We start from the raw sequence: 23165 nt of genomic DNA, 5'->3' as shown, positions 1-23165 counted from the left end.
CTGATAAAAATTGGGAACTATTACCCACGATTTTTAGTCGATTTTACGAAGTTTAACGAAATAATCAAAAGGGAAGTGAAAAAAATACAAACCCTTTTAACCATTTCGTTCTCCAATCTGCAGGGATTTATGCAGACAACGAGAAGCTGAGAGACCTTCTCAAGTAAAAAATTGGGAAAGCGCCTGCAAAACCCACGAAGGAAATGTATCAGCTGCTGATTGACAGTGACGCCGGAATGCTGGTGAGGTTGGTGATCGTGTTTTCAAACCTCACCATGAACATGGTGAGAAAGAATTTCGACGAAGGCCTTGGAGCTTCGATCAAGAAACTGTTGAAGTAGTCAAAGTTAGGGTTCCTTTGTTCTAGGGTTTACACCTGGACGTGCTAATAACCCTCCTATACTTGAGGGACAAGTTGTTTCTTTTGATTTCAATCTAGTCAGTTACCACGATTTTAGGATCTGTACAATCGTGGATAGTTATCTCTTTTTCTTGTTTGTTGTAAGGCTATTTAAGAGCCAAGTTATTTTACTTCAATAATATATCCATTCTCCCAGTTTTCTAGTGCAGTTAGGTTTTCACGTTCACAAAACCTTCGACTATCTCAGTTAGTTCCAACATCTGGTATCAGAGCCCCACCACGGGGCCTGATCAAACCTGCAACAAAGTAACTAGCGTGAAGGAACAAAGCCATGACATCTGAAAGCAGTTTTGTGCAACCTGCCATTCCGAGGTTTGATGGACATTATGATCACTGGAGTATGCTAATGGAAAACTTTCTACGTTCCAAGGAGTATTGGAACTTGGTGGAGACAGGAATCACTGCAGTAGCAGAAGGAGCCGAGTCAAGCGAATCACAGAAAAAGGTAATCGAAGATCAAAAGCTGAAAGACTTGAAGTGCAAGAACTACTTGTTTCAGGCTATTGACCGTTCGATCTTAGAGACAATTTTGAAGAAGGACACCTCGAAGGATATCTGGGACTCTTTGAAACAGAAATACCAAGGAACAGCACGTGTAAAACGTGCCCAATTGCAGGCTCTTCGAAAAGAATTTGAAGTACTGCACATGAAGGCTGGAGAGTCGGTCAACGAGTATTTTGGAAGAACCCTCATCATTGCTAACAAGATGAGGATTCATGGAGAGCACATGCAAGATGTGATGATCATTGAGAAGATCTTGAGATCTATGGTTCCAAAATATGACTACGTCGTATGTTCTATTGAGGAATCCAATGATTTGGATACTTTGTCCATCGATGAGCTTCAAAGCAGTCTCTTGGTGCATGAACAAAGAATTAGCCGTCATGTAGTTGTGGAGGAACAAGCATTGCAAGTCACTTATGGAGCCCAACCAGGAGGAAGAGGTGGAGGACGAAGCAACTACCGTGGAAGAGGAAGAGGAAGGGGCAGATTAGGGTTTGACAAAGCAACCCTAGAATGTTATAACTGTCATGAACTCGGGCATTTTCAGTGGGAGTGCCCAAAGAAAGCAAAGGATCAACATGCAAATTATGCAGAGACGAAAGAAGAGATGCTATTGATGGCATATGTTGATTACACAAAAGCTGAAACTGAGCACATTTGGTTCCTCGATTCTGGGTGCAGCAACCATATGTGTAGCAAGAGGGACTTATTTATTGATTTCGACAACAGTTTCAAAGAATCAGTCAAGATGGGAAATGATTCAAGTCTTATTGTGCAAGGCAAAGGAACAGTCCGAGTAGAGGTGAATGGGATAATTCACGTAATCACCAGTGTTTTCTTTATGCCAGAACTGAAGAACAATCTGCTAAGTATTGGGCAGCTGCAAGAAAAGGGGCTCACTGTGCTTATTCAACAAGGAAAATGCAAGATTTTTCATCCTGAGAAAGGTCTGATCATTGAAACTAAAATGACTCAGAATAGAATGTTTGTTGTGTTAGCTCACTGCCCACCATCAAGAGAGACAAAGTGCTTCTCTTCTCTGACCACAGATCAGGCAACTCTTTGGCATCGACGATATGGGCACCTCAGCTGGAATGGACTCAAAATACTCCAGCAAAAGAAGATGGTTGAAGGGTTACCACAATTCAAAGCCATTCAACAAGTTTGTGAGGGTTGTCTGGTAGGAAGACAGCACCGTGATCCATTCCCAAAGGAAAGCACTTGGAGGGCTTCTAAAAGACTTCAGTTGGTGCATGCTGACATTTGTGGACCGATTAATCCAATCTCAAACAGCAACAAAAGGTATCTCATCACCTTCATTGATGATTTTAGCAGAAAAACTTGGGTTTATTTCTTGGCAGAGAAGTCAGAAGCTTTTGCTACTTTCAAAACCTACAAAGCTAGGGTGGAAAAAGCAACTGGGGTCTTCATTCAAAGTCTAAGAACCGATCGAGGTGGTGAGTTCACATCACAAGAATTCACAAGCTTCTGCAATGAAAATGGGATACACAGACAGTTGACTGCTGCATACACTCCCCAGCAAAACGGTGTCGCAGAGAGGAAAAATCGCACCATTATGAATATGGTACGAAGTATGTTGTCAGAGAAGCACATCCCTAAAACCTTTTGGCCTGAAGCCGTGAATTGGACCGTGCATGTGCTGAACAGAAGTCCTACTCTTGCTGTGAGGAGCAAGACACCTGAAGAGGCATGGAACGAAAGAAGACCCTCAGTGGAGCATTTCAGAGTATTTGGATGTATATCACATGTCCACGTACCAGACAATAAGCGAGTGAAGCTCGATTCAAAAAGTTTCAAGTGCATTTTCCTTGGGGTCAGCGAAGAGTCAAAAACCTATAGACTGTTCGATCCTATTTCAAAGAAGATAATTATCAGTAGAGATGTGGTCTTTGAAGAAGATCAAGAATGGAGTTGGGATGATAACCATCAGCAGACCATATTAGCTGACTTAGAATGGGAAGTCGATGAAGAAGCAAGTTTAGAAGAAGAAAGCAATGAAGATGAATCTGACGTGATTGAAGAACTAGAAGGAAATAGGGTTGGCAGCAGCAATATTTCTGAAGGAGATGCCTCAAATGTCGATGTCTCAAACGTCGATAACTCACTTCCAGATGGACGAACACGAAGACCACCTGCATGGATGAGTGACTATGAGACTGGTCAAGGTCTCTCTGACGAAGAAGAGGTGAATATAGCTCATCTAGCGTTACTTATTCATAGTGATCCAATGACATATGAAGAGGCAGTGAAAAGTGAGAAATGGAGGCATGCAATGGACCAAGAAATTGAGGCGATAGAGAGGAACGAGACATGGGAACTAACTGATCTGCCAGCAGGAGGAAGAACGGTTGGAGTTAAATGGATTTTCAAAACGAAACTCAATGAGCATGGGAAGGTAGACAAGTATAAAGCGCGACTAGTTGCTAAGGGGTACAGTCAACAATATGGAGTGGATTATGCAGAAGTCTTTGCACCAGTGGCTCGCCTGGACACAATTCGTATAGTGCTCTCTCTTGCTGCACAGAAAAGTTGGTCAATCTATCAACTTGACGTTAAATCAGCCTTTCTCCATAGAGATATTACAGAAGAAGTGTTTGTTGATCAACCTACAGGTTATGAACAAAAGGGAGAAGAATCCAAAGTCTATCGACTCAAGAAAGCATTGTATGGACTCAAGCAAGCTCCCCGAGCTTGGTACAATCGCATAGAATCATACTTTGTCAAGGAAGGCTTCAACAAATGCCCCTACGAGCACACTTTGTTCACTAAAACAACAAATGGAGGTAAAATATTGATTGTGTGTTTGTACGTAGATGATCTTATATTTACGGGTAATGATGAAGCTATGATTCTACAATTTAAGAAGTCTATGATGGTCGAATTCGACATGACTGATCTTGGCAAAATGAGATACTTTCTGGGAATTAAAGTGCTGCAGAAGGAAGATGGAATTTTCATAAGTCAACGAAAGTATGCTCAAGAAGTTCTTGAAAGATTCAACATGGGACAGTGCAACTTGGTGCAAAATCCAATGATTCCTGGTTTCAAGCTTACAAAGGATGAAGAAGGAGTAAGGGTCGATGATACTTTTTACAAGCAGATGGTAGGAAGTCTCATGTATCTAACAGCCACTCGGCCTGATTTGATGTTTGTTGTAAGTCTCATCAGTAGGTACATGGAACGTCCCACTGAGTCTCATATGATGGCATCTAAAAGGATTCTAAGATATGTGAAGGGAACAACTAGTTTTGGAATGTTTTATAGGAAGGGAGGAGATGAAGAACTCTTTGGTTACACGGACAGCGACTATGCCGGGGATCAGGATGACAGAAAGAGTACTTCAGGTTATGTCTTTATGATAAATTCAAGTGCAGTGTCGTGGTCTTCTAAGAAACAGCCAGTGGTTACCCTCTCTACCACAGAGGCTGAGTTTATCGCTGCTGCATCAAGTGCTTGTCAGGTTGTTTGGCTAAGGAGAATTCTGAAAAGTTTAAGTCATGCGCAGAATGATTCTACGGTGGTGTATTGTGACAACATTTCAACTATCAAACTCTCGAAGAATCCAGTAATGCATGGTCGCAGCAAGCACATAAACATTCGTTTTCATTTTCTTCGTGATCTGGTCAATGATGGAGTGGTGGAACTGAAACAGTGCTCTACCCAGGAGCAAATCGCAGATATCATGACTAAACCAATGAAGTTCGAAGCTTTTGCAAGGATTCGAGAAGCAATGGGAGTATGCGAACACCCTGGATTAAGCTGAATTTCACTGGTATTCAGCTTAAGGGAGGATGTTGAAGTAGTCAAAGTTAGGGTTCCTTTGTTCTAGGGTTTACACCTGGACGTGCTAATAACCCTCCTATACTTGAGGGACAAGTTGTTTCTTTTGATTTCAATCTAGTCAGTTACCACGATTTTAGGATCTGTACAATCGTGGATAGTTATCTCTTTTTCTTGTTTGTTGTAAGGCTATTTAAGAGCCAAGTTATTTTACTTCAATAATATATCCATTCTCCCAGTTTTCTAGTGCAGTTAGGTTTTCACGTTCACAAAACCTTCGACTATCTCAGTTAGTTCCAACAGAAACTAACTGGTGGCAAGATGAACGAGGAGCTTCGATCAAGAGCCTATGTCCACATGTATCTGGTAGACGATCCCTTCGACAAGGATGCGAAGGAGAAGTTTGGAACATTCGCTCTTCTAAGCACGAAAAAACATCTAAAAGTCAACCGCCTAGGGGCGGAGCAATTACTCCATAAGGAAAGAATTGAGATTGTGTTCTTGTTTTCTTGTTTTTGTTTACCGACTTGGTTATGCACTTAATAACATAATTAGAGCTTAATGATTCAAAATTGTTCCTTTCGACATCTGCTATTACGGTTTCTGGTGAAGCAGAAGGGGATTAATGAAATGAAACACGCCAAGGCATCATGTAACTCATTCACTAAACAACATTCAAATACAGAACATGTATTCTTAACCCTTATACAGCGGCCTTTCTGTTGCCGATCTGCGACAGTGCAATCCTGCAAATGTTATTCTCACATTTTACACGCAGCTAACGTTGTTTCGCTTCAAGAAAATCCTAAGTACCACAAGAAGGATAATACTTGAACAACTAGAGGATGTCTCAGGTACATCAAATAAGGGGGCTTAAATTACAACAAGACCTCCGTTTACGCCACTGGTTTTGTCAGTAAAGGCCATGAAGAACCATGCGAGGATCCAACTGCCCACTGCAATAGCTTGATGAAACGGTAGAGAGTTCTTGACGGCCCTTCCACTCTTCGGAAGGCTTCAAGAAAATTGGGGTTTCAATGGCCGCAGAATCTACACATAACATGGTTTTGTAGTCCTCATCTCCCAAATCAGGGATGGTCTTGGCCTTTTTATCCCAAGGGTTCCACACAACTGCAGATCACACGATTTTCTAGCATAAAGTGAGAAACTTCGTATAACTAGGATCATATCAACAAAAGGGAAAATAATAATTTACAAAACTAATCCAAGATAATAAGAACCTGCATCCCGCATGCCATCCTTCCGCAGAACAAAGGTTCTCTTCCTCTCGTGGTCTATCATGGCTATCTTTGTAGGCGTGCCCAAATACACTCGGTTGACCTAACGAGAACAAGAATTTGAGAAAACAGAAACAACTTAATGAGTTACCACCAGTTCATACAAAAAGACGGCTTTTAAAACGAGAGAAATCGAAGGTAGTTGTACCTCCTCATCAAAGGTAATAGCATCTGCCTGCTCTGTGAACCTTTCTCTGCGCATCAGATTGTCGAGATAATCAAGCGTCTCCAAGCCCTCCACGCGCACTTCACTGCAAATTAAACAGCATCATGCAACGTCTCTGAAAAGGATGAAATACACTTTCTTCCCGCCTCAGCGGCTAATAAAATACTCGACATAGAATTTTCTTTTAACGGGAAATGAAATTCATACACCCTTTTTCTCCATCTGCACACCCCTGATAATTTATGTCCGTTGATTCTCCTTTGGTTTTCAATCCAAAGGCTAGAAAAAGAGCGGGTGTGTAGGGGGAGAATGTGACAATCATTTCCCTCTTCAATAACATCAACAATAAATTTGAGAACTTGCGAACGTCATACAGGTAACGATCTTAAACGTCACAAAAATAGTTACAAGGCGCACCTGATATCTGATACATATAAGTAGTTAATCAGGGCAAATGTAAAGGAGAAGGCCTTGCTATCCGTATTCCTAACACGGGGAATCAAAGTGAGCTTGCCAGCATTGAGAGAAACACGAAGCCGGAGCTCAAAGCTTAAACAAACCACAGAGAAAGATTCACAGGATTAGACAAGTGGTGATGCCCTTCAGCAGTAATCACATCCATTGAAATGATTAGATTCCGAGAGCATACCTACGCGGCCATGTCTTTAGATCCTCTTCTGTAGACTTCAAGATCAAATCCACTGACGTCTGATTGTTAGTTGGAGCCAAAGGCGAAGGGTTACTATCAACAGACCACAATCTGTTCTTTGCAAACCCATGCTGCTCCAGCGAACCAAGATTTCCGAACTACAACAAGCAGGATGAAGAATGCTCAATCAGAATTCAGAACAGGAACATAAAGCCTTTTAACATGCTTGTCAATTGTAATAATATCTCACTCTCCAACCTGAGGAAAGCAGACGGGTATGCCTCCCCTGATCGCTTTAGGCGGTTTCCAAGTAGCCTACACAAGAGTAGAAAACAGCCCCATAATTAATCAAGTACAAAGGGAATTAAAACAATCTCAAATTCTAAATCAAGCATACGCTGGAAGAATGTTTAATCTTCATACTTTGCTACTCATAAAGAGCAATTCTTCGCGTCTTTCGTTCTTCCACGAAACAACCTGCCCTCCATATAGAAGCACCTGAAACAATTTGCACCATATCAAACAGCTGGTGACCACAACTTGCACATTAATTTACCCATCATCATATGAATCATGGATCACTGATCGAGTTGTCAACTTTTTTTCAGTTCGAGCGATATGAACCTAAACAATCTAATCTAAAACTAGTACTGGGGAAGAAAGGAATTTGAACTCGGGTGCATAGAGTGTTAACTGCTCTATCCAACTTGGCTACGCCAAGGTCTACGATCATGTTGTTAACTCTGGGCCATCATATCAATATTAGCAAACAGGAGAGAACATGATTAATTGAAATTTGAAACCAACCTCTGCTGAAGAACCAGTTGGCTCGGTGAGTATGATTCGGGGAAATCCATCACCCTTATTCACTATATTCAACGGCATCGTTCTGAGCCTGGATCTCCCTCTTGTTTCTGTTCACAATTGGCTTCACTCCAGCTCCAATCTGCATTGCATTCAACCCCAAACAGATACATAACCCAAAAACAAAAAGTTACATTCTTTTTCTACAAAGCGATATTCTAAATTACTTTAATCTCTAGAGACGGGATAGAACTAGCGTGCAACATGGCACGCTGACGCAACCAACTTGCCTAACCTACATCTCTTGAAAAAGATTACATCTTTGACAATATATAACAACATCAGAAAAATGAAATCTTTCAAAGGAAAAAATGATGAACAAGAACGAAGAAGCAAAATTTGTAAAAAGACACGAGATGGGTAAGCTTACGTTGATTTGATCATGAAATGTTATCGGTTTCGACTTGGAGCTCGAAGCAGAAGAACTGAGACATCCCAACTTTCTCTGGGTTTGTGAAAAATCTATGTTGCAAACTTGCAATGCAGTGTTTTATATCCGAGAGAGAGAGAGAGAGAGAGAGAGAAGGATATCCAAGGAAAACCATTTGTCATCGGATGCTCTGCCTCTTCCCTCTGTCCCTTTCGGTTATTTAGCTGCACTCGTGTGTTTTGCACCTCAGCTTATCCACGTAGACCTTCGTTGCCCTATAGCTATAGGTGCATCGTCAAACAACGTAAGATCGAATGTCAAAAAGACACGATTCAAATAAGTTAATTAATGAATTGATTTTCGGGTATATAAATTATTCGAACTTGATTGTGACCGTTTACAGATGTTCTTCAACAATTAAAAGCAGTTAGATTTTAGAAAAACAAAGTATTCGTCTGCATAGATTCTCAAAAAATAATAATAATAATAATAATAATAAACATAATTGTCTCTGATATTGGCATTTTTTTTTTTAACCATGTGGATTGGAAATTGATAGAAGTAGTCATTGAATTTATCCATTGTAAAATCATTTTGGTCCATCTGTGAAAAATCTATCAACATCGTCATTAAATTGTCAGGTGAGCAACCATGTTACCACTTTTTAAGGTTATTTTTGTCAAACCAACCTCTTTTAGCCAAAATAGTCCATGAGATTGACATAACTTCTTATTTTGGTCTCTGATAATGAAAATCAATAAAAGTGGTCGTTGAGTTTGTCAATTGTAAATTATTTTGGTCATTTTGTGAAAAATTTGTTAATTTCCTCGTTGAGCAACCGCTTGACAGCCTTTTAAGGGTATTATGTGAAACCAACCCCTCCACTTAACAAGGATATTGACATATTTTCTTAATAAAACTTTTTAGTTTTGTTTCTTTTGTGAAAAATATATCAATATCCACGTTAAGTGGAGGATTTGTTTTGACAAAATATCCTTAAAAGGGTAGTCACGTGGTCGCTCACGTGAATATTTAACGAGGATATCAATAAATTTTTCACGAAATGACCAAAATGATATACAATGGACAAACTCAAGGATCACGTCGATTTTCATTTTCAAAAACCAAAATGAGTAGTAATATTAATCTCACAGACCATTTTGACTAAAAAGTCTTCTCATAAGATAATTTTTTTGATTGAAAAAGGGGCAGAAACCTCAAAAAGAAACTTGCTCAGAAAATACTGGACCAACAATAAAATTCTTTTTCAAGATAAATATGTTTGAATTTTACAAGACCAAATTTGATGCCTAATAACACGACAATTCGAAACTAATTAAACTTCCTAAAGATGTTTATTCACTTTTACAGTTAAAAAACATTTGCATTACAAGTGAAAAATCCAATTCTATCATAATCTTCTCCATTCTCATAAATAATAATTGTTAGAAGACAATCCCTTTTGCGTTTTGGTTCTACTCTTGTATGATATCTTTACATTTGGATCAATGAAATGTGCCAGGTGGATTTGATGGGAAGCATTATATTATTAGGGTTGTGACCAAAAAAAAAAAAAAAAAAAAAAAAAAAAAAAAAAGAAGAAGAAGAAGAAGAAGAAGAAGATAAATATGTCTTATTAAATAGATGCCTAAGAGTAGCCACATAGGCCGGTTAGGTTGACGCATGTTCGAGTGGGCAAAATGGAAAAGAAAAAGTAAGAAAGAAATAACGTGAGCTTTTGGCTAACCTTTAACTCGGAGAACGATTTACATTGATCAGTATATCGTCATGTAACGTTTTAATAGTGTATGCATATTTGGAGTGAGAATGCACGTGACTGATTCTTTTGATTTAAAAGCTTTGAAAACCATTTCATGGAATGGAAAAGAGAAAATTGTAGCAATGATCATCAACTTTAACTAAATTTGAGTAATAATCATTCATCTAAAAATTCATGATCATTGGTCCCTTAAGTCATCAAAACGTGTAATTATGATCATTTTCGTCAACTCTGTCCGAACTTCTGTCAAAATGGGTCTCGTGCAACGTACGTTAGGCTGAGTCAACGGGCAACTATGAAAACCCAAACGAGAAAATTGTATCAATGATCCTTCAACTTTAACCCAATTGAAGTAATAATCTCTCAACTTTAACCCAATTGAAGCAATGGTCCCCCAACTTTAACTCATTTGTTTCAATAGTCCTTCCACCATGACTCATTTTGATGGAAGTTCTGATGAAGTTGACGAAGGGACTATAGCTGCACGTTTTGATGAGTTAAAGTATCAATGGTCACATATTTAACCCAATTGAAGTAATGGTCCTTCAACTTCAACTCAGTTGTTTCAATAGTCCTTCCACCAATGCTCATTTTGACGGAAATTCTGATGAAGTTGACGAAAAGATTATAGCTGCACGTTTTGATGAGTTAAAGGATCAATGGTCACGTATTTTTAGTTGATGGACCAACGCTCTAATTGGTTAAAGTTGAAGAACCATTGCAACTATTTTTTTATAAAATTTGAGAATGATTACATATAACGTTTTAAAATTATATGCATAATTTGGAGCGAGACAACACGTGACGTTGATCCCTTCGATTAAATAGCTTTGCAAAACCTTTTGCATGGAATGGAAAATACCAACCAATGTTGGAGAGAATTGCTGGAACTAAATAGAATAAAGAACAGGGAAAGGTAGTAGCCTAGTGAAAGTGAAGTGTGTGCTACTGCTTTTAACTAGTTCTTGATAAGAAAAATGGGCGGTGGATAGAGAATGAAAGCGTAAGGACACTAATGAGCTTGACCACTGTTTTTTTTTTTTTTTTCTTTTTTGGAAACCGCTTGACCACTGATTTGAGTGATGGCTAAGAATTAACATCTTTTTTTCTATGAATTCTAGCACAATTAGGGTTGATATAAGTTAATGTGAAAAAGTATGAGCCTTAGAATTTGTACTGGAAAATACAAAAGGTTCTTAAATAAAAGGAAAATAATGTATTTATCATGGATTGTGTGTTCTTTTATATCTATCACTGACATATTAGTCGTCGTTATCACCAAACTCATATAGTATTGTATGATAGTCCTCCTCATTAGTGTCACTAGGCTCATATTGTGCACACTCATAATGCATCTTATTCACTCCTGAACGTAAAAACTATAGGAAAACAAAAATTGGTTGAGAGTGAGAGAATTAGTGAAAAAGAAAGATGGTGGTATTTTGCGAGAATGACTCGATGGTCTATCTATTCACATATCTTTGAATATTTACACATTACAAGTTGATTTTGTACACACATTTTAGTGAGTCATGTATCTACTAAATAGTTTAGATTCATAAATCTGGATTTCATGTACTCTTTTCATCTCAAGTGAAACAAAACAAGGATAGTCTCTTAATGCTTAAAATTGGTATCTTAATCTGATTAAATGCGAAACATTTGTCCTTTACATATTCATAACAAACGAAACATGTAACATGCGTTTCACTTGCTTAATTCTGATGACAATTGTCATGCAAATGCTACAAGTTTTATAAAATTCTAATACCATTTCTATACATCTCGTCAAAGAGAGAAAACACACCACACAAGGGGAAAAAAACGAAGAAAACCGACTTGATTGGATTCGACACATGCAACATATAGCCACAACAAGTGTGACCACTAACGAAACTCGATCTGGTTATTTTGGGTGACCAAGTGGTTCTTCTGCTTGAAAAGGAGGGAAGTCCTTGCTAATCTGCTTGCATCATGTAACAGCGGGAAATCAGTGGCACAATTGCACTCTCAAACCCTCAAAGCCGGCCCTTCCTAAGATAGCTTCTTTGCCACAAAACTCAACGCTCTGTACGCAAAGTATAAGTCACTCGGTTATGCCCGCAAGATGTTCGACGAAACGCCCCACATAACTGTCTATCTCTGGAACGCCACGCTTAGGAGCTACTGTAGAGAGAATTGATGGGAAGAGACCTTGTGTCTATTTCGTAACATGATACCTGAGTCAAGAGGCAATGATGAAAAGCCTGATAATTTCACCATTCTCATTGCTCTGAAGGCGTGTGCGAGGTTAAGGCACTGGTGTGTGGAAAAATAATACATGGGTTTGTGAAGAAACATGAGAAGGTAGCATTGGATATGTTTGTGGGTTCTGTGTTGATTAAATTGTATTCCAAATGCGGATAAATTAATGGGTGAGGCTGTGAAAGTGTTTGACGAGTTTCTGCAACCGGATGTGTTTTTGTGGACTTCTATGGTTACTGGATATGAGCAGAATGGTGAACCTGAAGAAGCATTGGAGTTTTTCTCTCGAATTGTGATGGTGGGGCTCATTAATCCTGACTGAGTGACGCTTGTTAGTGCTGTTTCAGCTTGTGTGCAGTTATCAAATTTTAGAATTGGAAGTTGTGTGCATGGTGTTTCTATTAGGAACGGATTAGACTCAGATTTATCTTTAGGTAATGCGTTGCTAAATCTCTATGCAAAGACGGGTTCTGTTAAAACTGCCGCTAGGTTGTTCATGAAGATGCCGGAAAAAGATGTGGTTTCTTGGAGCTCCATGATTGCCTGTTACGTTCATAATGAGGATGTACCAGAAGCGTTAAATCTTTTCAACGAAATGATTGATATAAGAATCGAACTTAATTCAGTGACTCTGGTAAGTGCATTGCAAGCATGTGCACTGGCAGGTAATTTAGAAGAAGGTAAGAAGATCCACGAAATTGTTACTAGGAAGTGTTCGAGTTAGATATCAAGGTGGCTACAACCCTGATTGATATGTACATGAAATGCTCTGCACCCGAAAAAGCTGGTGTTCTCTTCAATAGAATGCCAAAGAAAGATGTGGTTTAGTGGGCTGCCTTGTTAAGCGGGTATGCTTATAACGGAATGGCAGACAAGTCAATTGGGGTCTTTCGCAGCATGCTATCACACGAAACTCAGCCTGAATTGGGCTGACGGAGGAAGAGCCAAAGACCATGTGAAAGGAAGAAGCAGCATGTTGATCCAGCCGGGGATTAGTATGTGACCGGAAACGTTAATCCAGCCTTGGAGCGAGGCGATGTGAAGCAGAGTGCGGTTGTCGTAGTCGCGGGAGTGGACGCCATACTCAAAATCGTGGGCATCGTCTGGAGAGAGAGATTTCCTTCGCGCTTAGGCTCTTGGGTTGAAGTGCAATACTTGAAGAATATGAGAACTGGATCATCTGGGTCCTCTTCCTCTTCTTCTTCAAATACTTGTAATTCTTCTGGTTCGAGAGAAGCAGAGAAAGGAAAGAGGAAGAGAAAGCGAGAGAGATAGAGAGAGAGAGAAGAAGAAAATAGGTGAATTAATAGGTGAGAGATGGGACGAGAGAGAGAGGAGAGAGAGAAGAAAGTACGTGAAAAAGTAATCTTCTTAACCAAAAAGGAAAAAAAAAAAAAAAAAAGACAAAGAAAAATGTGCTGACGAGGTTACGGGAATGAGCTTTTGATGCTGGCCTCATTAAACCTGGTGGAGTGGTAAACTCGGATGCTATTGGGGTGGTGTTGAATGACCCCCAGGAGACAGTGACAAATGCAAGTCATGGGGTTGGCTTTGATCTTAATGTTGTAGCGTCTGTAGAGGAGGAAGAGTCGGTTGGTGGGACTGAAATTGACCATGTACATCCCGTTCATGAAGGGGCTGAGTAATGAGCACATCCAGTTTCGGAGGAGAGAAACATGACCCAAGACTCGGACCTTTTCGACCTTCTTCCATTGATTGAAGCAGCCGCAACGGCTAGGGGAGGGAGGAAACGTCCTTTTGCAACTCGTGTGGAGGGGGAGACGGTTGCCGCTGAGGTCTTAGACCGAGTAGAGAAAAGAGTTTGCTCAATTGTCCCATGTTTGTTCGTGGACGACTCCTTGTGTTTTGTCAGGTGACGGAGTCCGAGGCGGTGTGTATCAATTCCCTCATACGACGCTATGTGGAAAGTTCAGGCCAATTAATAAATCTTGATAAGAGCTTAGTGCATTTTAGTGCTAATTGTCCTAAGCACACTAAGAGGCTTTTGCTGTTGGTTCTGAACATTAAACGCCAGGAAGGTTTTGGCAAATACTTGGGGTTGCAAGCTGATTTTGGTGCTTCTAAAAAGAAAGTGTTTGAAGAGGTGAGAAATATAGTGGATGAACGAGTTAATGGATGGGCTGAGCAATTTCTTTCACAAGCAGGAAAAGAAGTCCTTATTAAAAGTGTGGCTACAACATTGCCAAATTATGCCATGTCATGCTTCAAACTCACTGTATAGTTGGCAAAAGAATTGGAGAGCGTAATTTCAAGATTTTGGTGACGGATCAGAAGACAAAAAAGGGCATGCATTGGATGGCTTGGCATAAGTTAGAGAATGGAAAGGCAAAGCGTGGTCTTGGTTTCAAAGAAATTATCTCCTTCAATCCCTCTTTGCTTGCAAAAATAGGTTGGAGGCTTATTATGGAACCGGACTCTTTTCTTGGACAAATTTTGCACACCAAATACTTTCCAAATTCTACTTTTTTGGAGGCTCCAACAGGAAGAGGCACATCATGGGGTTGGAAAGGGATATTGCAAGGACGGACGATCCTACGAGCTGGAATCCGATAGAGGGTTGGTGATGGGAAACAAATACGAGTTAAGCACAATCCATGGTTGCCTACTCCTAGAACTTTACCATGAGAATATAATGGAACGAGTGGTGGATTTGATTGATAGTAGCATTGGCCAATGACGTTGTGACGTTGTGACTATGTTAGTAATGAGGAAGCTCAAATTATTATGAGTATGCCGTTAAGCAAGATTGGGTGTATGGATAAATTAATATGGCATCATACAAAGGTGGGGTTGTATTTAGTGAAGTCTGGGTATCATAGCCAGTGGCGAAGCTACATGAGGGGGAGGAGTGGCGACCACCCCTACCCTTGCCGAAAAACATGCCTACGAGCACTGGTTCAGCCCTTCCCCTCATCGGAAAACACACCTAGGATGCTTCGGTGATCTGCTTCTGCTACTGCGCAACAGAGTCACTGTTCTAAAAATTCCCACCTAGGCCTTGCCTAGGCGCTAGGCGGCTGGCCACAGTCTCGATTAATGCCTAGGTGTTTGAAAATAAAGAAATGACATCTAAACCTGCTGAGGTGCCCGCCTAGATTGCCTAGGCACCCTTAGCCCGCTCAGACTCACCTAAGTTGCGACTCACTTAGACAAAAAATAGATAACTTTCATTTTACATTTTATTTTTTGTTCCTTCAATAAATTGTAAGAGACTTGTTGAATATTTAAATGAGCATACATTATGACACACCCCGACCGAAATCAGGGAGTGCTGGCCGTCACACGAAGGTGACGTAGCCATGTGCGCGTACGGAAGCTATTAAGATAGTAATATAAAAGTACGAATAATTAAAAACTAGCATACAAAGTACTAAAACAAGTGCTAGCGTATGTGAGACACAAATTCAGAGCAAGTCTACAGCAGTCCAAAAGAAAAGATACGACATAAATACACCCGAAGGTGACCCTACAATGGTGAGTGTCTGTCAGAAATGCCGGGACGCCCTCTGGGAAAAACCACCGAACTTGCTAGACCACTAGAACCTGGAGGGGCGCAAAAACAAAAGCGTGAGTGGGCAAAAACAAAGTTCTTTGAAAACTCTTTAGCAAAATACATTCTAACCCCTCGCCGTAAAACCTGTATACTTCCCAGAAAATGAACATATATACATATGTATAGATATGCCAATCATGCTCCAAAATATGCCATTCATGCTCGAGAATATGCCACATCGGAATCTCATAATAAAATGTAAGTGCTCAAGCGTAATTCACATCAATAACATATAATCTGGCAACCGGGAGTCACCTAACGTGACCTGTACGGCTGCATATAGAGCTCAAATCACAAACTTAATAACTGAATCTACACACGAGTCGGAACCACCTAACGTGGTCTGTACGACAGGCTTGGGTGTAATATATATATACGCTCTAGTGCTACGATCACGTGAAGCTGTGCGCGGGTCACCTACGAGTCGGAACCACCTAATGTGGTCTGTACGACAGGCTGTGCACCTAACTTGGATCCAAGCTGAGCGTGTGGTGCGGGAGGTGAACATACACGTGAAGGCTATGCCCTGGCCACGGGCGGGAGCACTAACACCGGGGGTGCAGATTATGAGCTCTCTAAGCATCTCAAACTACTACTGCATAACAACATGAATACCACTTACCTGGCACTTACCTGTGCGTCCACAGCACCAAATACACATATATAAATGTATGCCGCTACTAATGCATGTGATGATGCATAAGCGATAATAATAAAGTGCATGGCATAAATCAATTAACTCTTTTTAATCTATTTCTGGGAATTTAAATGTATATAGGTATATACGGAAAACAAAAGCCCACTCACTGATAAGTGGAAGGGTCGTAGCCCCCCTGCCTCGAGTGTGTACGCTCGTCCTCGAGATACGTATCACCTATACGCGAAAAAGCTACGAAAACGTTAATTTAAAAGCACATAACCAACTTTTCGTAATAACTTCTCATACATTGCTCAAAATGGACAATTGAATATACCAACGTGCTCTACACAACCTCAGGATCACAACCATATTTTTAGAATAATTTTTCTCCGCCGCACGCGCCCCCACGCGCCGGCCAAGGCACGGCCCTACGCGCCCCCCACGTGCAGCCACGTGCCATGCACACTGACGGCGTCAACTGACGCCGTCAGGAACATTCCGTTAAAACTGACAAACTCCGTTAACGGCGTCAGGAATATTCCATCAGATTTGACGGAATATTCCGTCACCTTCTCCGGCAAGACTCCGGCGCCGGAAAACTAGGAAATTTTCAAACTTAGTTTTCTCACTCGTTTCTCAACCGTTTTTCATGATTCAAACGCCAAAATGAAGCTTAGGACTAGTAGAACAACGTTAGAGCACTTTTAAAAGCTAAAACTCACTAGATCATACCTGTGCAAACTATCAAAAACCGGCCAAGCTCGAACCAGGCTATTCTGACGTCCACTTCCGTCCAACGATACACTCCGAGGTTCCTTGGGACCTCACAAACACAACTACAAGCTTCAAAATCCCAAAAACACATTAGTTTAAGGTTTGCATGAATAGTAACTAAAACGGACCTCGTTGAATCGATGTGAAAACGACTACATCCTTACCTGAAAATGGTACCACTGGACTCCTCTCAGCCCCACGAGCACGAGGGTGGTATTGGTTTCTTGATTTGTGAAGGTTTGAGTATGTTTGTGTGTGTGTCCGTATGTTGAAGAAAGAAGAAGAAGAATGAAGAACTCGGGGAGAGAGAGAGAGAGAGACAGGAAAGAGACAGAGAGTGAGGGAATCCCGGGAGAGTGAGACAGGGTGTATGAGTGTGTGTGGTCCTACAACACCACACAACACAAAACTACACGTAAAGTAACGAACTAGGGGGGTAAAATGGTAATTTCACACATACGTTCTAATAATCCCGGGACGGGATGTCACACATTATGTGTTTGTTCCCTATGTTTTCATTATATTCCAAAACTTCATAATATATATGTCATTCTATTTTGTAGTTTATGATAAGATTATATATATTTTAAGTATAAACAGACACTTATTTACATGAAATATAATGAATTTATTTAAATCCTCCTAGTCTGCTTAGGCGCCCTGCTTAGCCACTTAAGCGCTAGGCCCTAACCCGTCACCCGACTAACGCCTATCGTCTTTTAGAACCTTGAGCAGAGCTGGGTTTTTTATTTAATATTTTTTTAATCCAGGCCAAAATGACATCGTTTTGGTCTGGTAAAAAAAAAAAAGTTATTAAAATCCTAAAGAAACGACACCATTTCGTATTTGTTTGAAAAAAATAAATAAATACAGGGGGATCGCTCGTCCCCCGTTACCTCTCTCTCAAACCCTTTGGCCCTTTCCTTTCACCATTTTCCAATCAGAGAGCATTGCTATGCCCCAATTCCCAGCAACGGCAGACTTACTCCCATTTTGCTGCCGCTAGCCACTCCAGTCGCCGCTAGCCTTCAAGCCACTCTAGCTTCCAGCTTTCAAAGCCACTCCCAATTTTTAGGTAAATTTTTTAATTTCTAAATCTATAATCCCTAACCCTAGTTAATTATTTAATACGAATTTTTGTTTAATTGGTTAGAATCATATGGTAATACACTAAAATGGTTATTGGTTATTGATTAGTGATATAAATTTATGATTATTGATGAAAGAAATTATTGTTTAGGGTAAAATTTGAATCCTTGATTATTGATTAATTAATTGAATTATTAAATAATGTATACGATTATTCATATGATTAGTTGAATTGAAATTTTTTTATTGAATAATTTGTATGATTCTTGGTATTGACTAATTGCATTTTTGGTTATATTAGTTATTAGTCATATTAGTAATATGAAAGGTGAGATTATTTGTTACAACAAGTTTGAGTATGTCCAAGCAGTGGCAAATCCAGGAATTGTCGGGGGAAGGGGCGAACTTAAAAGAGTGCAAGGTTCAAAAGAATGACAACAACCAAATCCTTTTATAGAGTAATGTCATCCATAATTTATGAATACAAACAAAATGCAATTGTTGCTGGTGAGGTTTCATGTTATGAAAACGTCGCATAACAAGCTCATTATCAATAAAAGCATATACATCTCTCTCAATGTAAACAAGCATGCTATCACTTAACCATTGATCTCCCATTTTGTTAAGCAATGGTGTTTTCACAATCTTCATAGCAGAAAAAGCTCTCTCCACCGAAACTGTTGCAACCGGTAACACCAAAACCAATATAAGAAGCTTATACACTAACATATAGCTTGCACACCTCCCGGTCTTCACTAACTCATTCGCAAGATTACTAATTCCTCTCAATGATGAAAAGTCACCATGCATCTTCATATCATGAATGTAATTGTCAAGTTGAATTGGAAGATTGATGAGTTCCATACGATCAAAATCTTCAGGATAAAGTTGGGATATACGAACAATTTTTGCTTTGTCAAATGATATAAAATTATCACTGAACTCAAATATGTCATACAAAGAAGCAACTTGGTGTTTACCTCATTGAAGCGATCATTCAATTCCTTTAGTTGCATATCAAGGACTTGAAAATAGAGGTCCACACGATAGTAATGGAAGTTTGTGAATCTTGGAGCTTTACACCTTGATTTTCAGGTAAGAAATGCAAATCCTCCATTTTAGGAACGATAATCTCATGCTCCTCATAAAACTTTTGTACATCATCAAGCACGTCCCCAAAGTCATCATCTCTCAAGGATTGTAGTCTTTGTTTGCATACTTCCACTAACGCCATCGCATTCACAATATCTTGATCTTTCTTTGGTAATGCTTGTGATAACTCATGTGTAATTTCCAATATAAGTCTCATAAAAAAAAGTGAAACACAAAATCAAAAGTTTGTATGTCATGGAATAACTTACTTGCTTCACTAAAATTGTCTTGGTTGCCATCATTTTTAATCCATTCAAGCATCTCCACCATGGCTTAAAACATAACAATAATACTAACTATAGTACCATTATTTGAGTTCCACTGTGTATCACAAGGACACATGAGACTAATCTCTTGATTTAACCGTATACCAGTTCCAAGATCACCAATATCAAGAGCTTTCTTAATTTGTTCTTGTTGCTTCTCTCTAAATGCATCACGATGCTTACATGATGAACCAATAGTATTGTCCAAACTACTAGCATTGTTGACGAAAATGGCAACACCATCAATTCCCTTTGTAACTACTACAAGAGCTAGTTGAAGTTGGTGTGCAAAACAATGAACATAGATGCTTAAGGATACTTGTTCAAAATCTTTGTTTTAAGGCCATTTAGCTCACCTTTCATATTACTAGCTCAGTCATAGCCTTGTCCTCGTAAAACCAGATCGAGTTTCGTTAGTAGTCACACTCGTGGCTATAAGTTGCCTTTGTCAAATCCAATCAAGTCTGTTTTCTTCGTTTTTTTCACTTGTGTGGTGTGTTTTTATCTCTCTTTGACGAGATGTATAGAATTGCTATTAGAATTTTATAAAATATGTAGCATTTGCATGAGAATTTTTGTCAAAATTAAGCAAGTGAAACACATGTTACATACTTCATTTGTTATGGATATGTAAAGGACAAATGCTCCACATTTTATCAAATTAAGATACCAATTTATGAATTAAGAGTCTATCTTTGTTCATTTTCACTTGAGGAGATGAAAAAACTACAATGAATTGAGACCATTTAGCAAATATATGAATCACTTAAATATTTGTACAAAGTCAATTTGTAATATATATAATTCAAAGCTATGTGAACAACATACCATAGAATCATTATCCCAAAGTATAGAATCATTCTCCCTAAATACCACTCTTTTCTTTTCTTTTCTTTTTTATTTTTTATTAATTCTCTCCATGAACTAATTCTCTCACTTTCTACCAATTTTTGTTTTCCTATAGTTTTTTCGTTCAGGAGTGAATAAGGTGAATTATGGGCATGTACTATATAGAGTTTGATGATACCGATGAGGAGGACTATCATACTATATCATGAGGACTATCATACTATATCATATGAGTTTGACGATGACATTGACGACGGCAATAACTAATTCATCAGTGACAGATACAAAACAACGTACAACCCATGACTGATACATTATTTCTTTGGTATATTAAGAATCTTTTGTATTTTCCACTACAAATTTTTAGGTTCATACTTTCTTGTATTAACTTTATCAAACCTAATTGTGCTTCTAAGTTACACAAAAAAGAGATGGTAATTCTTAGCCATCAATCAAACCAGTGGTCAAGCTCATTAGGGTTCTTAGGCTCTCATTCTCTATCCACCGCTCATTTTTCTTATCAAGAACTATTAAACAGCAGTAGCACGCATTTCACTAGGCTTAACCTTTACCTGTTTCATAGTCTATTTAGTTCCAACAAATCATCTCCATCACTGGTTGGTCATTTTTCCATTCAATGATAAGGTTTTGCAAAGCTCTTAAATTGACGGGGTCTTCGTCACATGACGTCTCACAATAAATTATACATGCAATATTAAAATGTTACGTGACGATGAACTCATCACATGTGAATCATTTTGATCAGAATTTAATGTTAGCATATTGCATAAGTGACATATTACTATTATTATGTTTGGTTAATGTTAGAATTGGTCCAGGTCCTCAAACTTTGTCCTAATTGGAGCATTGATTGCCAAATTCTGGCTCATCTGTCCGCATTTAAAATACAGTTCAATCAATGCAGAACCCACAAACCTGTGCCATGTCCAATGCAACCTTGTCATGTTTGTTCATGAACCCATGATGTCCACCAACATCAATTGAACCAACTTGTGCACCACCCTTAAAATAGAATAAGGTCGTGAACTAAGAGTGGGTTTAAAAAACCGAAAACAAAATAAAAAATCGATTCGAGCCGAAATCATTTGATTTGATTTTTTTTTTTTTCAGTAATTCCGAAACCAAACGGAACCAAATATATATTAATTTTATTTATTTATATCAGGTATTTAAAATTTATCCAATTTCTAGCCCAATTTCTAAACCCAAACATCTTAAAATCTAAACTTCAAGCCCATGTTAAGAGAAGCCCTCTTTCTACAAACCCTAGCTAGCATATTCTTTCCACAAACCCTAGCTAGCATATTCTTTGCGTCTGCTCTCCCTTTCTTTCTTCATTGTTTTTCTCCTTTTCTCTCTCCCCAGCAGCCCCATCTTCCTTCCACAGCCAAATCTGACCGAGACCGAGATCGAGATAGAGACAAGGAGCTGGAACTGGAAGTCATTAAAGAGCAGTATCTCCTCTCTCTACTATTTTCGATTTCAGTTTTGCATCTGTTTGCGCTGCCTTTCAGATCTTCGAAGGTTTGCTTTTGCAAATCAATAATCAAAGAATTGGGCTCCTTAATTTGCTTTGCTCTCACATCTTCCAGCGATCCAAAAGAATAATCAGGAGTTTCACTTCTTTACTTGAAATCAATGATTACCAGCACAACCGCCAATGCAACCGCCGCCTCTTCGTCTTCCTCTCGGCGTTCAAACCGCTGGAAGCACGAGCTGTGCAAGAATTCACGGCTACTTTTCTTTTTTCTTTGTTTTTTCCTTTTCTTGGAATCGGTGAATACCAGCAGCTCCGCCCATGCAAACCGCTGGAAGTACGAGGTGTTCCTCAGCTTCGGCGACGACACACGCACTACCTTCACAGACCACCTCTACTCTGCTTTAACCGATGCCGGAATTAACACGTTTGTAGACAACCAGAGGGAGGAAAATATACAGAGCGAACCTGACGGAGAAATCGAAGGGTCGAGGATCGCCCTCGTCATCTTCTCGAAGAGGTACGCGGAGTCCCGATGGTGCCTGAGGGAGCTGTCGAAGATCATGAAGTGCCGAGAAGATCAAGAGGTGAAGGGGAAAGTAGTCTATCCACTATTCTACGACGTTGACCCTTCTGAAGTGAGGAAACAGAGTGGTAGTTTTCGGGAAGCATTTCAGATGCATGAAAGGGAGGAAGATCCAAATGAAGTCGAGCAGTGGAGAAAGGATCTTAAGGCATGTGCAGATTTGAGTGGCCGGAATCTTAAAACCACTGCGGACGGGTATAATTTCAAATTTCCTCTTTTACAAAATTTAATTGCTTGCAACATCTTGTATAATTAGCTTAATGATTAGAAGAACAATATAATAATTAGTAATTAGAAGAAGAATATAATGATTAGTAATTAGATAAGCATCAAGCCTTGACGGATTGATACCAGATGTTGGAACAAATATAGCAAAGCCTAATTCATTAGCAGATCATTAATCACATGGACGGTTGATAAAAAAAAACTGAGGAAGCCATGGACGATTGATCAAAGAAGAGCTTCTACTCACTGAGAACCTTATGTTCTTGCTAGTAATAGGGCTAGTCTTCTGTATAAATTCCCAGTGGGTTATCCACCAGTCTTTCATGTTAGCTTAAAGGTCGACTAATTAATTCTTAATTTTAACATATATGATGAATTAGATTAGGTCATATGAATCTTGGTGTTGCATGATATG

The 23165-nt window shown here is 39.3% G+C and overlaps 1 protein-coding gene across 2 annotated transcripts; it reads right to left on the bottom strand.

Moving 5' to 3' along the window:
- Positions 1-91: 91 nt before the first annotated feature.
- On the bottom strand, positions 92-8238 carry LOC137708186 (putative glucose-6-phosphate 1-epimerase). 2 transcript variants are annotated; one of them, XM_068447202.1, is made up of 10 exons: positions 8074-8238; positions 7647-7785; positions 7263-7337; positions 7098-7154; positions 6840-6997; positions 6608-6739; positions 6173-6275; positions 5968-6067; positions 5617-5857; positions 92-183 (listed from the first exon to the last, which is right to left on the bottom strand). In XM_068447202.1, the coding sequence occupies exons 2-9, from the start codon at positions 7722-7724 to the stop codon at positions 5640-5642; spliced, it is 921 nt and encodes a 306-aa protein (XP_068303303.1). In that variant the 5' UTR covers positions 7725-7785; positions 8074-8238; the 3' UTR covers positions 92-183; positions 5617-5639. The 2 variants fall into 2 exon arrangements, with proteins under 2 accessions (XP_068303303.1, XP_068303302.1); XM_068447201.1 differs by lacking the exon at positions 92-183 and having other exon boundaries at positions 5358-5857; positions 8074-8237.
- Positions 8239-23165: the final 14927 nt, after the last annotated feature.

This window comes from Pyrus communis, chromosome 11, assembly GCF_963583255.1.
Source record: "Pyrus communis chromosome 11, drPyrComm1.1, whole genome shotgun sequence".
Lineage (NCBI taxonomy): Eukaryota > Viridiplantae > Streptophyta > Magnoliopsida > Rosales > Rosaceae > Pyrus > Pyrus communis.
Note: the sequence above shows the minus strand (reverse complement) of the source record. Positions and strands in the feature narration are given on the sequence as shown.